Source organism: Vidua macroura, chromosome 1 (assembly GCF_024509145.1).
Source record: "Vidua macroura isolate BioBank_ID:100142 chromosome 1, ASM2450914v1, whole genome shotgun sequence".
NCBI lineage: Eukaryota > Metazoa > Chordata > Aves > Passeriformes > Viduidae > Vidua > Vidua macroura.
In genome coordinates, this window is record NC_071571.1 from 21,048,549 (window position 1) to 21,064,251 (window position 15,703).

Sequence of the window (15,703 nt, forward strand, 5' to 3'; positions counted from 1 at the left end):
CCTGGGTTTAGAGTAACTGGGTATCAATATTTGGTGTCTCCAATTGTTTCTTCTTTATTCACTGAGCTCCGCTTAGGCTGTGTAGAAGTTCAGCTTGTGATTATTAAAAAGTAGAATAAAGAATTGACATAGTCATGACAAAGACTTTCCTAGATTTTTTTTTGTTGTTATTATTATGCAAAGCAGGAGCTGAAAGTGTGTAAAAGCTCTTAGTTTTTGAATTTGAGTGTCTAACCTCACCCTTTCTAAAGTAGCAGTTGTTGAGCATTTCAGGTGGAGCAGACATGTCAGCTGCAGTGCAAATATGAATGGTGTTGACAATCAATTATTGCATCAATTGAAGCTACATGTCAAAAACTACAGGAAGAAACTTGAATTCGTTGCCAGTGGTTAATCAGCAAGTTGTTAAAGCATGTGTAGTTGTGTAAATGATGTTTGATACTGAGGATGTAGCTTCTAGTTTGGTGGTGAGTTTAATTACATGAGAAGGAAATGTTCAGAATGGAAAGAGAAAAATGAACTGTGGAGCCAAAACCAGTGAAGATTAAATTTAAAAAAAACCCCAAGCTTTAATTCTTTCAAGCTGCATATATTGTACAGGAGCATAAAGCCTTATTTTTAAATAGAATAATGTTAGGCAATTATTAATTATTCTATTAAGCAGAACAGTAGTCAGTTTTGTCATTAACTGAGTAATTTGGTATAGAAATCTGGAAACAGCAACCTTCCTAGGCTACTGTTGCTATAGACAACTAGCATGGGAAAATTAGGGAAGAGAACAGAATCTTCATTTCCTTGAGCATGGAGGTTTAACAAGCAAAATGTTTTACTCATATTCTGCATACTGCTCTACTTAAAGAAAGAAAGCTGGCTGCTGTTCTTTAGTATTTAGATGTTTGACTCAGATTTTTTACATTAGATGAATGATAAACATTTTTCTCCTATCAGTGGAATGAACAATAAACCACCGCACTCTTCTATCTCAGACGATTTTGATTTAAATATTGTAGACTTCTATTGTTGTCTGCCAGAATACATTTGCGCTACTCTGAATGTCGACCATTCTTTTAGCTGTGACTTTGAGAAATGTTTCATTTTGTAAAATAAATTATTCTGTTTGTAGCTGCCATTCTAAAACTCTGTATATTTTCAATGGATTTTAATGTGCAAAATGCAGCACAGTGTCTTTGGCTGAAGGTCACACTTATAGCTTAAAGTGAAAATTTATTAACTAAAGTGTGTAATTGGGCTTAAGCTCTCTTGTAACTGCTGCTGCGTGAAATAGCTGTAGACAGAGACAGTTGAGTCGATTCCTAGTTTTAAGACAAGTCTACAGTGGGTCAGCAGTTTCTCCTGTTACTAGAAGAGCAAGTTTTCTTCTATCTGCATGGTCTTCATTTCCACATCTTGACTGTCGCAGCATTTCTGTACATACCCAGTGAGTTATTAGCCTTATTTTAGTACAGAGATTTGGAGATAGAGAGAAATAACAAATTATTTCTTTATTGTTTTGATTTAAGCACATTTTATTAAAGACCATATCAGTGGTTTTGTTGTCTGTGACTTAGCCAACCTGTCATCAGCCAAATAATTATTTGTACTTAGATCTTTTGGAAAGAAAATAGAATTTGGAAGTATTTGAAATGAAACCTCATTGTCTTGAGCAAAAATACTACAGCTTGTTCTGCAGATGGGTAAATGTTGAAGTCAGAAAGCACACGTGAACATCTATATTACCTAAATAGTTCTTCAAAACTCTGATAGTTATGTGTGTCATAATAGAGTTGGAAAAACTTTGTGAATCATTGTGGGGGAGAGGATGTCGCTAGCAAAGAACCATAAATAGTACCATCGTTTTTCTTCACAACCGTTGTGTGTATAAAGTCAGAAAGTTGCTTAATGCTCAGCAGTCCAAATTTAACGTTTTCTGAAAAAATAACGTGGCTATTACTCTTAGTGGTCATGGTGCATTTGTGACAAGGTAGATTTTGCCAGAAAAAGTGAGTATGCAGATTATTTATAGGCTACTAAATCTAAGCAGCCATCATTTCTGCCTCTCCCTGCCCACTCTTCCTTTCAGTGAATAGAAAAACTTTCAAATGGCTTCAGTCCAACAAAACCAAACAAGGAATCTTTCATCTGACACAATGAGTTTCCCTGCATGTTCTGTCAGACGGTGTGAAGGCAAATATGTGATATTGTAAATATTCTCTAAAAATCAGCTATATTACTACAGTTTTTTTCTATTTCTTTTTCCTCTTTCATTGTAGGGATAAGAGAGAGTAGGAACTGGGGCAGCTCTAAATAAGGCTGTGATGTTCTGGATGAAATGTTGTACAGGCATTTCATAATTATTTTTATAATACTCAGAGGAAGTTATGACAAGCTGAGACAATTCAGAACTTCAAGGAATGCCAGAATGTGGTCAGACACTGTATAAAAGAGTACCAACAAGTTGAAATGTTATGCAAAATATAGCAAGAAAATGTTCCAATGCAAACAATAGGAAGAACAACAGGAGGTTAATAGGTGCTTTCTAAATTCTGTCATGACAAATCCACATTTTGTTGAAGTTTGTTGTCTTTTCACTGAAAGTGAAAAGACAGCATGGAATAAATATATGTCTGCTGACTTCAGCTGTCTAGGTCTTTAAAAAATTTCTTGTGTTTCTATATCTTTGTGCACAGAGGCCCCAGCAGAATTGGCTATCCATTTTCAGTTACAGCATTATGGCATTTCTAGACTTGAAGAGTCACATAAGCGGAGAAAACACCTGTCTGAGAAATCTGAATAAGTTACAAATTACTGCTTTTGAAGGAAAATGTCCTGTCCTGGACTCCTGGAACCACATTGGTTTTGGATTACATTTTTTTATTTCTCTGACTTTGATCACTGTAACCTGTTCTACACATTCTCAGGGCCTTTCTTCTGCATCCTTGATAGCATTGTCTCTCAGAAGAAAGAACATTGACTTCTCTTCCTAAACAATCTCTTTCATCAGAGTTCAGCTGAGGGGCACCTCACCAAACACTGACACTGCTATAGGAGAGCCTAAATGTGGGTCAGTGGTGTTTACCCGAGCAGGGCCAAGGGGAGTGTTAGTTGGTGCAGCATTTAAGCTCAGAACACCAACAGAGATTGTTAGTGGTGTGCAAGGAAACTAAATGCATGTGTGAAAATTCAGTCATTATTAGTATGTGTTAACAGCCTTGGTTTCTACAAAAATAACCTATATGTATTCTTCTACTTAAGGAAGGGAGTGAAAAATATCTATGCACTTCCTTTTGTTTTTTGCTTCCATAACGAGTAAATGCAGGTAACCAAATTTTGAAAAAGTATGTTTTCATCAGAGAAGAAATTAAAATCACATTTTGAAGATTCCACTTCAGGAAATGGTTACAGAGCATGTGGATATAGGGTCTCTAGTTTTCAGGACTAAGAAGAATTGGTTCTGTTGGAACAGTCTTGACACCTAAATGGAAAAGATACAGATGTGTGAGGCAACAGCAGAAATAATTTCTAGACTAAAGTAGGGTTCGCATTTTCTGTGTGCTGCTTCAGAGCAGGGAGGTAGATGCTGTTCTGTTTTTGACAGTAGTGCTCACCTGACTAAATCAGCATTGACTCTTCAAATATTCCTATTGTTAATTTAAGAGCTGCTTTCTGCAGGAAGAGACCCATTTTTAAAATTAATGTTGATGGAAGCTGTTTCCTGTGGGAACTGTGGGCTCCCAAAAAGAATTGAAGTTACTCTACTGGTTGGTTTTGTAGTGTATATTTGTAGTGTAAATGCTATTGCTAAATGAATTTAAGTTGTTCTGAATAACACAACATTCCATAGGTTCATAAGCAATTCCAAATGAGTTTTCTAGTAGAAAGGCCAGCTTTGAGGTCTCATTGTTAGCAAGGGATATATCAAAATAAAATAGTTCTGAAAGGTTCTACCCTTCTCTAGCTTTGCGATATCACAGAGCATAAGTGTGAAACCTTCTCCTGCTATTTGTGAGTCTACTCCGATTTTACTTGCAGGTTAATTAGTTCCTACTACAAATGTGTAGTCCTTTCTGTGAACAAGTGCTTCTGAACAGTTTGTTTATTGTTTGTTTGGAAGATTTTCTGTGGGAGAACTTGTACTTGTTACATTCATGTCAGTCATTTTTACACCAGCGTTTATCAAGTAACTTTTAGATTTTGTCTAAATTTTTCATTCTAGTAAAAGAGGCTCTATATGTGATGCAACAGGGTGTGGTGGCATATTTGTTTCTAATGAAACCAGTTCATGGCATCAATTGGCATCAATTTGGCATCAATCAGAGTCTCAGTGGCTTTATCTTCCCTAAAGATAAAAAATCTGAAGCATTGTCATTTATGAAGCCCCTGTGGTTTTTGGGGTTTTTTTGGTGTGTTTTGTTGGTTTTTTTTGGTGGAGGGGGGGTGTTTGGTTTTGGTTTTTTATTTAATTAGACATGTGGTTTTGGTTTTAAGTGGAGGTGGCTTTTATGAGAAACTGTAGCCATCATACAGTTTTTAGCTTGCTCAAAAGAAATAGTTGTTTCATTTTATTTTCCTGTTTCCCACATTGTTTGAATGAGCAGCCAATTCTGATAGCTGCTAGGAAATAGCAGATCTCTCTGTCTGCTCATCATTTTCATGGTCTCTACTTCAGCTTTACTAAAAAAAAACTTGAAATACTGGAAAAGGTAAAGCCCCTCTGAGTTACTATACTTACTGAGAATTTATCCTGAAATGTTACACATTTTGATACTATTCTGTGCTCAGGTAGATTGAGAGAATGCCTTTGAACTGACTCTGGGAATGCTGTTTCTAGGCCTAGATAAAATCTTGCAAAATGGGGAATGGGGAGTAGTTCTAGCAGTTCCAATAAAAGCTTTCTATCCAGCAACACTTAGATATAAAAACTGAAAATGAAACACTACCACTTGTTGCATGAATTACACTTTAAAATTAAGGAAGGGAGGATGAGATAATAAAGGATAGAAAACCAGTGCAATAAGAGAACCTTTTCTAGATCCACAAATCAAAAAGGAAGGAATTTCCTACAAATTGTTAAGCTCTCAATTTAGTCTATTATAACAGCACTTCTGAATCAGAAAACTTACAAAGAAAATATGCCTAAGTAATAACCATGAATATCACATTAAACATCTTTAGGAAGATGTCTCCTTAATAATTTCAAGTCTGTTTTAAATACAGTTAGGAAGAAAAGTGATTCTAGAGGTAATCCATGAATTTACTTTTCCAATTTTCTAGTGTCCTTCAAAGTGTGTGCTCTGTTTATTCGCTGCTTGCTGTGTTTGCATTTCATTTGGTTAAGAAAAAAACTTTTGTCTGATTTTTAAAAATTAGCACTAAGTTGTTAGTAAATATGTGGGAACATATTTGAGACCAATGGACAGTCATTTCCTTGAGACAATATTTGGACAATAAGTTGATGGATGCATTGTCTCTGAACATGAGCTAGCTATGTGTTTAGTGGAAAACCTGTAAAGCACCTGTTGTGAAAAATGCACAGAGCAGTATAGAAATGGTGGGTCATTTCTTGCCCCTTCATAGGATGTGCTATCATGAGAAGTACATTTTCCTTTTCCTCCTATTAGCATGTATGACTTTCATATGTAAACTGAGATTGGGGGCTGGAAGGTAACAAATTGGGTCCTACCTCATAGGAAAACTTCTAGAAGGAATTGCAATCTCCTGTCTCTGGAAGGAAGAGGCTATGAGCAACATCTAGTTTGCATGTACATTGGCCTACCAGTGGAAAGACTGGTTTTTAAAGAAACACATTTTAGTTGTTTCATTCCTTTCTGTAGCATATGCAGAGTGGTTTGCAAGTAGTAAATACATCCAAGAAATTTCTAAATGCAGTTTTATAATTTATAAGTCACTATCAAATTCTAAAAGTAGAGATAGAAACAAAGGCTGAGAACTTTTATTATTCTGTATCCCTTTTAAATATGAAAGCAGTGTTGGTTCCAGTTATATTTGATACAACAGCAAAGACATTGGGCCTGAGTCATCACATAATGGGCAAATAATTCTGGATATGAAATGTGGATTAATAGACATACTGGTTCATTGCTAAAATATAATTGAGTTTTTAATGGTATTGAAGTATTTAAAAATCAAATTGATTTTTAACAAATTGTTGCTTAAAAAATGGTATTTGTAATTCCAAATCAAGTGAAAAGGGTAATACACACACAGTTAGGAAGATGACATTAGCTCTCTTAATAGTTAATCTGGCATCAAGTGAAAAATGAAAAGAAGAGTGTTAATTAAGAGCAGTAGAACATACTTTCCAGAAATCCTGTAAATGCAGTGCTATGCTCCAGTGTCCACACCAGGCTTTGGCACAATGGTGTATTTATGGCAGAGGTAAGGCAGAGGTAAAAGGTGCTGTTTGTCATAAGATACAACCTCAGCACATGGAGAGGGTAAAAAAGTTGAGTTTATTTTCCTTATTTCCCCCCCCAACAACTGCATATATGTCTGATTGTCAAAGGTTATAAACCAGAGCAGGTCAGTAAATAAACCAATTTAAGACAGCAAATAGTATATTCATAATCAGGGGTTATCTTCACGGAATATTCCAGAAATTGAATTTTGAAAGAGAAATTTTGAGTCATTTCCACACAAAATTTTTCATAAGAGCCCTAGAAGCTAAACCATTGTTTTCCAAAATATGGAATTTAACATGTTTATAGTAATACAGTGAAGAGAAGGCAAATAAAATCAAAAACTTCTCCACATATGCCATGTACCTTTGAGGTAAGAGGTAGAAGTCGTACAACCTTGATAGTGCCAGGCTCACGCCTTCCATTCTTTCCTTTACAAAGCACCTTCCCTTTTACTTTATCTTTTAATTGTAGCCTACTAACTGCATCTTTTTAATACCAGATAATGGTACTGGGAATGCTAAGAATTGGGAATGTAGTATTCACCATGTGACAGACTGGTAGTTCCAGTTTACGAACTGTTTATCTGCCTTTTCATTTGGGAAAATGAATCTCTATGAATGGCTGTTAATCCTTGTTCCTTTGTTATAAATACATGTTCTGGATGGAATCTGAGATATCATTCTTCCCCTTACAATTTTTCTTCCTGAGAAAATGTCCTGAAGTCATTAATATATTACAGAACTTAGGAAACAGAGTTTTAAATATAGTTACTCAATGCCTATTAAAGATATTTTTAAGGGAAGTGTACTTTTGCAAAACAACAGGGTAATTATTTTGTGGCCATTTGTCTCTTTGCATATTTTTTCTCCAAAATGTCTGAAGACCAGATGTTCTTTCTGAGCAGGGCACCATGTATCCTTGGAAGTGGAGGCTTACATATTTTTTTATTCTCTGTTCAGCCTGCTTTATTCCCGTATTCCCAAACCCTACAGGGATAGATGCGGGAACTAGAAACAGTAGATGAGACTGCCAACACATGCTTCAGTAATAAGAATAGGCTTTAAAATAGTAACTGTTGTAGTCTGTTCTGAAACTTTGTGCCAAGTTCTGTTTTTTGCAAAACTCACACACTGTGTAATAAACCTGTGACATGACAGGCTGAACTTGTGTAGAGAATCTCTATCAGGAGACTTTGGGTCATTTTATAAATGACAGGAACCTGGTTGAAATCTGGGTTGTAGCTGTTGTTTGATCCACAAAACCTTAATATATGTGACAGCTGTGGAATCCCCGGGAACTTAGGGTGAATCCATATACAGCATCAGGTTTAATCCAAGTACAGTCACAAAGATATTTAGCAACCAATTTCTAACCATTTTTTTTTTAATTGTTGAAAAATAAGTTTTCCATCCCTTTATTTACTCCTTTCTTAGTGATAACAGCTTTGTTTCATACAAAATAAAAATAACATCTCTGACCTCTTTTGATAAGGCAGCTCTACTTTTAGGTTAGGATGTTGAATTGAATGAATTGAAAGTCTAAATGTGAAAGGATGCAAATACAGAGAAAAGGCAGAGACAGGGATTGTCTGTGGAGGAGGGATCTTGGAACTTCTAGCAAAGGTGAAGCACATTTAGTGATGCTTTAGCTATTGCCTTCATTTTCTATCTTTCTCCTCTTACATAAGAAGTTATATGTGATTAGCTATGTGTATAACATATTCTTTTGTTTCTAAAACTCAACCTCATAGCCACCTCATGTAGCAACCTCATTTAGATATTTAAGTACATTTTTTCCAGTGTTGGTTTGTTTTACATAAGAAGCTTATGAAATCTGTTTTCTTTTTGTGTTACGGGGAGTCCAATGCCATTTTCTTCTACTAGTTGATAGTTTAGGATATCTTATATGTGTACTTTAAAAATAACTGTTATAGAGGGGTGCCAAAGTTGTCAGAGGCTGTGGTATGAAACTATTGAAGCAGTTCAGATGTATTTAGAGAAGAAATTCAGTCACTGCCTATGTGTAGTTAAGAAAGTCATGCAGGAGTGAAGTGAGATGGGCTTTACTTTATAATACAGCTTTAGTGAAAAAAAACACGTGTTTTGTATTAATAAAAGAATAAAACATATTGTTTTTATAGAAGCTAATTGCTCTATTCTACTACTGTTAGAATTAGCTACCTGAAATAATATACTTCAAAGATGAACATAAATGACTGCTTTTATAATATATGAAACTGTCATGTGTGTGAATATTTAGTATTTTCTCTGTACATGTAGCAATGTGCATATAAAGATTTCCTGAAATACTACTTATCAATACTAAATAACAGTGGATCACATGCCATTATTAATATACTTTTTTTCTTCATTACTTCACAGTAATGTACAGAGCTTGTACATTACATGAAAAGCCATAAAATATTACTGTTAGGTTAATGAATCAGGCTAAGAATTGTCCTTTAGAAACACTCGGCATATTTGAGTTAAAAAATAATTGATCTGGTCTATTTTCAAAAAACATTTCATCATTCTGGATTGAAGCACGTCAGAGGATTTTTGTCATCCCAAGAGAGAATTATATGGTTTAGGAGGAAACTGAATACTGTAGGCTGGTTTCCAACATTTAGTGCAGCTTTCAGTATTGTTAGAACTGTAGTTAGGAAGATTTAAATTTCTGCAGTGCATCTTCACTAGTTTTAAACTTTGTTATCAAATGTTCCTGACATACATGTTTATTTCTCATCTCCTTATTGTAATTCCCAAATAGAATTGGTAATATGTTAATACTCACCACTGCTTTTATAGCAATCAGCTCTTGTCTATAGGCTGAAAAAGTGTTAGATGTAGAAATAGTGTTTAATACTAGATATTCATTTTTTTACATAGAAAATGGGTAGCATAACAGAAGAGGCTAAAGTTCATCCTGAATTAATTATATTGTGGAGGTTTTGGAAGTCATAAAACATGGAATTGTCCACTTTCAGTTTGATTCCTCTTAAGAACAAAGTTTCGTGTTTGTATAGCATTGTGTTCTGTCTTCCAAAAAAAAAAAAAAAAGCTATATGAGTATAATTTGAAAAGCTGCCCTTTCAGATTAAGCTTGTGACTGGAGAGTAGTATGTAATTTAGTTATTAGATAAGAATTCCAGTAAGCTCTAATTTGCTGACTCTTGGTCTATAATTCCAGTAATGTATTTTTACTTTAAAAAAAAAATACCTTGTTTTGTGTTGATGAGGAAAACAAGCTAATAACTGAATAATAAAAATACTATATACCTATTCTTTATTGGTTTAATCTCTTGTAATCTGTCCATGAAAGCAAGGAACATGTTGAAAAAGCTCTTATTTTTTAATGAATGAGCAAGTGAATTTTTGCCTTCTTGTGATGTTTTAAACTAAACCACCAACATCTGTGGCAATGTAACTGTAAATAGGTATTCACTGTACTTCTGAGTTTCTCTTATTTTTAAAAACTGCAATGCTGTGGCTTTTTTTTGTTGACTGTATTATTAAACCATCCTTTTCCAAAGGAATGGAGGATATATTGTGGTTTTTATAACTTACTTGAGTGTATGTTAAAAGCCCTGCTTTCCAGATGAGCAGACTGACAGGGTCCTCAGATTTCTGTGACTAATTCTTCTTTGGTTTGTGTTCGCTTTTCTTCCACAGCCTCACCCCACCCTTGGATTAAGTAGGCTCTCTTTTCTGCCTGGTACTATGGGTGAAGGTGAAAAAGAGTTTGAAGTAGTCCATATGTAGCTTTTCTCTCTTCCCTATTGAGAGCTCTCTTCTGTCCTCAGCAAGGTACTGCAGGTACTGTAGATGAAATGCAGTCATTTCACTTTTGCAAGGCAGTGTACAGCTAGAGCAAATTTGCTTCCTTTTAACCACCTTGTTGCAGCAAATTGCTTGTCATGAATGTTCCTCCTCCAGCACCCCCACTATCCCTTGATGAACACTTTCAGATAAATTGTTGTCTTTTCCTGGTCTAAACTTCAAGGCCTGTATTTTGTTTTCTGACCCTTGATAATAAGAATTCCGCTACTTTGGGAGTGGCGTTCTTCCTTTGTGTCTTTTTCTTCTCTTCTTATTCAAGGAAAGTACTTTCTTTTGGCATTTTCTGAATCCCAGATAGACTCATAGCCCCTCTTCAAGGCTTAGGAGGATACAGTATATGATCTTTGACACCTGCCATTCTGAAGTGGAAATAGTTGTGGCTGCAGAGCTCTTGTATAGCAACTCTAGGACCTTTCCTTCAGTTCCTCCATATACATCTGTCAAGTGAGGAAAAATCTTATACTCCTTCAAGTATTGTTTGGATATGTTCCAGTAGTTTGACATTTTTTAATGCCTTCTCTCGTGGAAGATAGTATGCTGCATAGCAATGGCACATTCTATTGGCCAGCGTAAGAAATTCATGGTAAGCAGTCTGTACAGGGCACTGCCATGGCTGCAACAACCAAGGGCACTGCCCCCTACAAACTACTAGTGTGGATTATGTCCCTGAACACAAATGGAAGTCTTCAACTAGCCTTCACTGGCCATCTCTGTTCAGAGCCAGACTCATAGTCTTTCAAAATAAATTTATATCAAATAACATCAAATGGTTTAGGACTGACTTCACAGGTAAGTGCTCTAGAATTTGACTTGCTTTGTTACCATGGCATAATTCTCTAACTGTCCCTTTCCAGACCGACCCTTCACAATAGTCTGCCTAGATTGACAGTAGATGCTATGTTGGTATTTTTAGAACCAGTAACTTCATACCTCAGTGGTCTCAATACTTCCTCAGTGATGCCTAAGAGGAGAAAAGATCTATGACCTTTCTGTAACTGTTCAGTTCTTTGTATAATGGTAATAATGGCCTCCCATTTTAGATCTTAAGGACTCTTTTTTTCCTTGGTTTGATAAATAGCTCCTAGGAAAACCTACCAAAAAAAAGCTGTTATTTAATTTCAAGCAATGCCTAAATTCTGTTGAGCCTTCTTCATCTTAATGAGAGTCAGCAACTGGATTTTTATATCATTCTAAGTCTTTGAACCTATTTTTGCTACTATAGTGATGATACATTTCCTTCTTTTCAACTCATACCAGTCTGTGTTAAATTTTAATTTTTGGTTCACTTCCTACAAGTCCAAGTCCTACTGGCAGGGTTTTTTAGAGGTGAGAAAAAGGTTATGGAAAAAGAAGACAGGTTCTCTATGTGTCTGTATGGCTCACAGGATCATTATCACTACCTAAGAACAAAAGAACCAACATTGACATTTCACTGATGTACAAAGCACTAGAGGAGAATCAGATTCCTACTGATTCACTGACACTTTGGTTCAGTCCCTACAAGTAAAACTATCTGATACCTTTAGGACACAAACTCATTTGTATGCATGGTGATATATGTGGCACTTCTGCTCCTTGCCCCCAAATAAATCTGCATTCAATTAATTCTATTCTCTCTTAGTCAAGTGAGTTGTTATATCTCAGGCTATAAAGAGCATTTTAGTTCTGGCTTTGGTAGCAGGGTCCCTTCACCTTTTGAAGAAGAACGTGCCCTGTGTCCTCTGGGGTATGTAGAATGGATGTGGAGATTCATTGCGAATGAATGATTATAACCACAGGAGGATCTGAAGTTGGACATTCTAATTTCAGAGCACTATTCAATTTGAAATGCATTCCAGTCGTGTGTGAAAGACCTGTGTGTCCAAATTACAATGATATAGTTGCATAGTACATCAGTAGGATTGTGTGAAGTGTCTTTTCTCTTTCAAAATACAGTCTCCAAAGGAACCTTGCTGGCACATAAAATCAAATTTCTTTTTGAACCAATTCCTCACTGAGATGCTTTGCCTGGCATCCAGTTTCAACAATCAGTTGTGAGACTCCTGTAAAATTTAAATTGGGCAATGGATTCAGAAGTCAGCTAGAGAGATGGGAATCACTTTCAGAGATCACATCAACCTTGTTTTCTTAGGAAGCAATTTTGGAAAAGTTGATGCCTTGAAAGCCACTGATTATAGCATTGAAAAATACACACTTTCCTCATAATAGAAGACTGGATTGAATAAACTTCAGTTCTCCAGATGCAATTAAGTTACAGCAAGTTAAAAATTGATAAAGAAACAGTGTTTCTGTACTGTTTTTAGGTAAATTTTAAAGAAGAAAGTTAGTATTACAATGTATAATTCTTCCACATATCACTCAGTAGTGATAGTGTAGAACCATAAAGCAGTTCATATGGAAGCAGATTTCATTTTTCAGGGCAATGGGTCTTTCAGGGTCTGATTTTTGTAAAAAATTTATAGCCAGCATTTCAGTGTGGCTTAGCTATTATGTTCTGCTTTGAATTTGTAGAATGAAAAGTTTGGGAATGTTTTCATTAAAACTTATGAAGAATATTTTTTGCATCTGAAGCTAAGCATGGGATCTTAAAATAACTGGTATGACTGATGAGAATAACTTTTCAAAATAATATAAAATGACTTGTTTGTGTATCACAAGAGCCAATGAGTGAAACATGATTTTTGGGACATGTTGTACTTAGTATTGGAAATAATTATTGTAATTAACTGTTTATGAGATTCCCTTATATGGAACTTTCACTGCATGGGTTATATCAAAATACAATTCATAAGGCTGGGGTGGGCAATATATTTTGGCACATATGGTGAAATATCAGCTTGGGCAGCTGAAATATGTTTTTGTTAGATGTTTATCACATTTTTAGCTTTATTGCATGAAAGACCTATGGTATTTTTCCCCCAGTACAAATATATGGACTAATTGGAAGTTTTTAAAGTTATCTTCATAGTGCAAATGAATGACATGATGAGTTAAGAGGTTATGTGAGATTTGTATGTAAAGGATTTTGCATTTTAAACATTTTATACTACAACAATCTCAGTGAAAAGTTAGAATTATTTTACAGGTAAGAGAGGTTGGGATTTTGGTCATCTTACTCTAAGGGAGAGTTTTCTAGCTTTCCATCTGAAGTTACTTGCTTAGAGCATCAGAACATCACATTTAGTGAATAAAAAAAGTTAATATGTAACAATATGGAGGCTTTACGATATTTGAAAGTTCCTTTAAAAGAGAGGGAATTTTCAGTATGACTAATGCATTTAGTGATTTCATCTCTAAGTTCTTCCCATTTATACATACATGAACTGAAAAACTAAGGACCTGGAAAATTAAAATGCTAGCAGAAATACACACTATTTTCAAATAGACTATGAAAAAAATTGTTGGCAGTTGCAGAAGACTTTCTTTCAAGAATCTGTTTTGCATCATATGAAACTGTGGAAAGAACTACATTAACAAGATAATTTGTGGGTAGGGAGGACAACGCAAATGGTAGTCTTTATTCTTGGATTACATTAAGATTGTGTGGAAGGAACTGCATACTCGTAAACCAAAGTAGAACTATGTAGTTTACATTTGAAATTATATGCCTATGCCATTGGAAGTTACTTTGGGTTATATCCTTCCATACCATTGGAAAGTCTAAGTGTTCTCCCTTGTTACATAGGCTTTGTGATCTGCTGACTTTTGTAATAAGAAACTACCACTAAAATATCCCTTCTTCAGAGTTAAATCCTGAATACTGAAATCACTAATCATCTTGTCATTAATAAGCTTTATTAATGATGCTATGGCATCACTAGTTTTAAACTGAGAAATATTTACATTAGTTTATTGTAATACACTGTGATAATGAAATCTGTTCCTGCTTAGTATGTTTTGTATTCCAGATTATTTAAGAGCTTGTCACATACTGCAAAATTTCATAGTGTATGTATGTGCCCTATATAACATTAGTGTTACTCATTATGACAGGGTATGTGCTCAACAACTGCACAACTTCATACTTTATTTGGCATCCTGAAACCAGCTTTGCTGAGCTAATACAGTCTTTTTATCTGAAAGTACTTTAAATTATTTCAGAACATATCTAAACATGAAGATACACTGTTAAAATGTTGGTTTTCTTTAAATGTTCTAGTTACCATTCATTTATAAAATTAGTGGAAAATTTTTCTTTTAACAGTGGGTTTGTTTCTATTAAGTCATATTTATGGATTCTTAAAACTACATTATTGTGATACTGAATTAATATAAAAATCTAGCATTTACATTTCCAGGACATGAAGCAAGCAATTTTCAAGTTGTTCTCATCAGGAGAGATGAGCAGGACAAAGGGACTCCTTCCAAATTAGTTTCTTCTGTACACTTTCCCACTTGGAGCTCGAGTACAAATGATTGGAATTGTAGTTTCCAGTTAGCTTTTGTGCCACAACATCTGCATGATAAGACTTGCATAAAATTTGTGGGATTCAGAAGTTTGTGGAATAATCTTTAGCATATTTCTTGATTGTTTTATGTCACTATCAGCAAAATTGCCAAATTACTTTAACTTTTCTTCTGTTGTATTGAAATTTTCATTAATTTAGGTTCCAACTGGATGAAGTATGGCTAAATATTTTATTAGTAATCTGTATCTGAAGTAAGAATGTTTTGTAAATTTTGTGTTTGTTTTTTTTTTTTCCCACCTCGATAGGACATGGCCCTTGTTGCTCCTGAAGCACCTTCAGAACAAGCAAGAAGAGTTTTCCAGACATATGACCCTGAGGGTAAGGGCTGTACTTTGTGCTGAAATAAGATTTTTTTAATAGAAATGTACTCATGAAGAGAGGAATGAAATGCGTAGTCCTTAAGAAATGTTCTGTACAGGAGTCAATCTACAAGTGACATTAACCATTCCATTGGTATACTGGAATGTCTCCCTGCCCATGCAGGCAGGTTGGAACTAGGTGATCTTTAAGGTCCATTCTAACCTAAACCATTCCATAATTCTATGAAGAAATTACCTGAGAATTCTGCAGTAACGGAATTTGTACAATAGGAAGTAGAGTTTTTAAAAGAGACATTTTTTAACCTTGTTATGTTCTTTGTTAATTAACATAAAGCTTAAATAAAATTTATTTCTCCTATATTAAATTTTCATAAAACAACTGATCTGGTATGATTCATCCTTCATGAAATTTTGTTCTTGAATGTATGCAGCATACATGGAAAATTTTCTTATGTTTTGGAAAACAGAGGATGTCTAGCATTCAGGTATTATTTTAACTAATCAAAAGGGGGAAACAGTACAGATGTTATCTCAAGGTACGTTGTGGAGAACTCTGTAGCAAGTATTAAGCTTCTAAGTGTATGACTGATAAATCCAGTTTCTCTATTGCACTTTTTTTTATTTAAAGTGTCAAAGAAGCGTTTGAGAACTCCTTT

General features: G+C 34.9%; 1 protein-coding gene across 2 annotated transcripts in view; it reads left to right on the forward strand.

The window, feature by feature from the left end:
* Window positions 1–15,703, forward strand: part of MINDY3 (MINDY lysine 48 deubiquitinase 3) — a 49,422-nt gene that overhangs the window by 23,418 nt on the left and 10,301 nt on the right. For both annotated transcript variants that reach the window (XM_053988994.1, XM_053989004.1), the window contains exon 11: window positions 14,973–15,045. In XM_053988994.1, coding sequence (XP_053844969.1) covers window positions 14,973–15,045 — 73 coding nt within the window. The remainder of the gene's footprint in view (window positions 1–14,972; window positions 15,046–15,703) is intronic.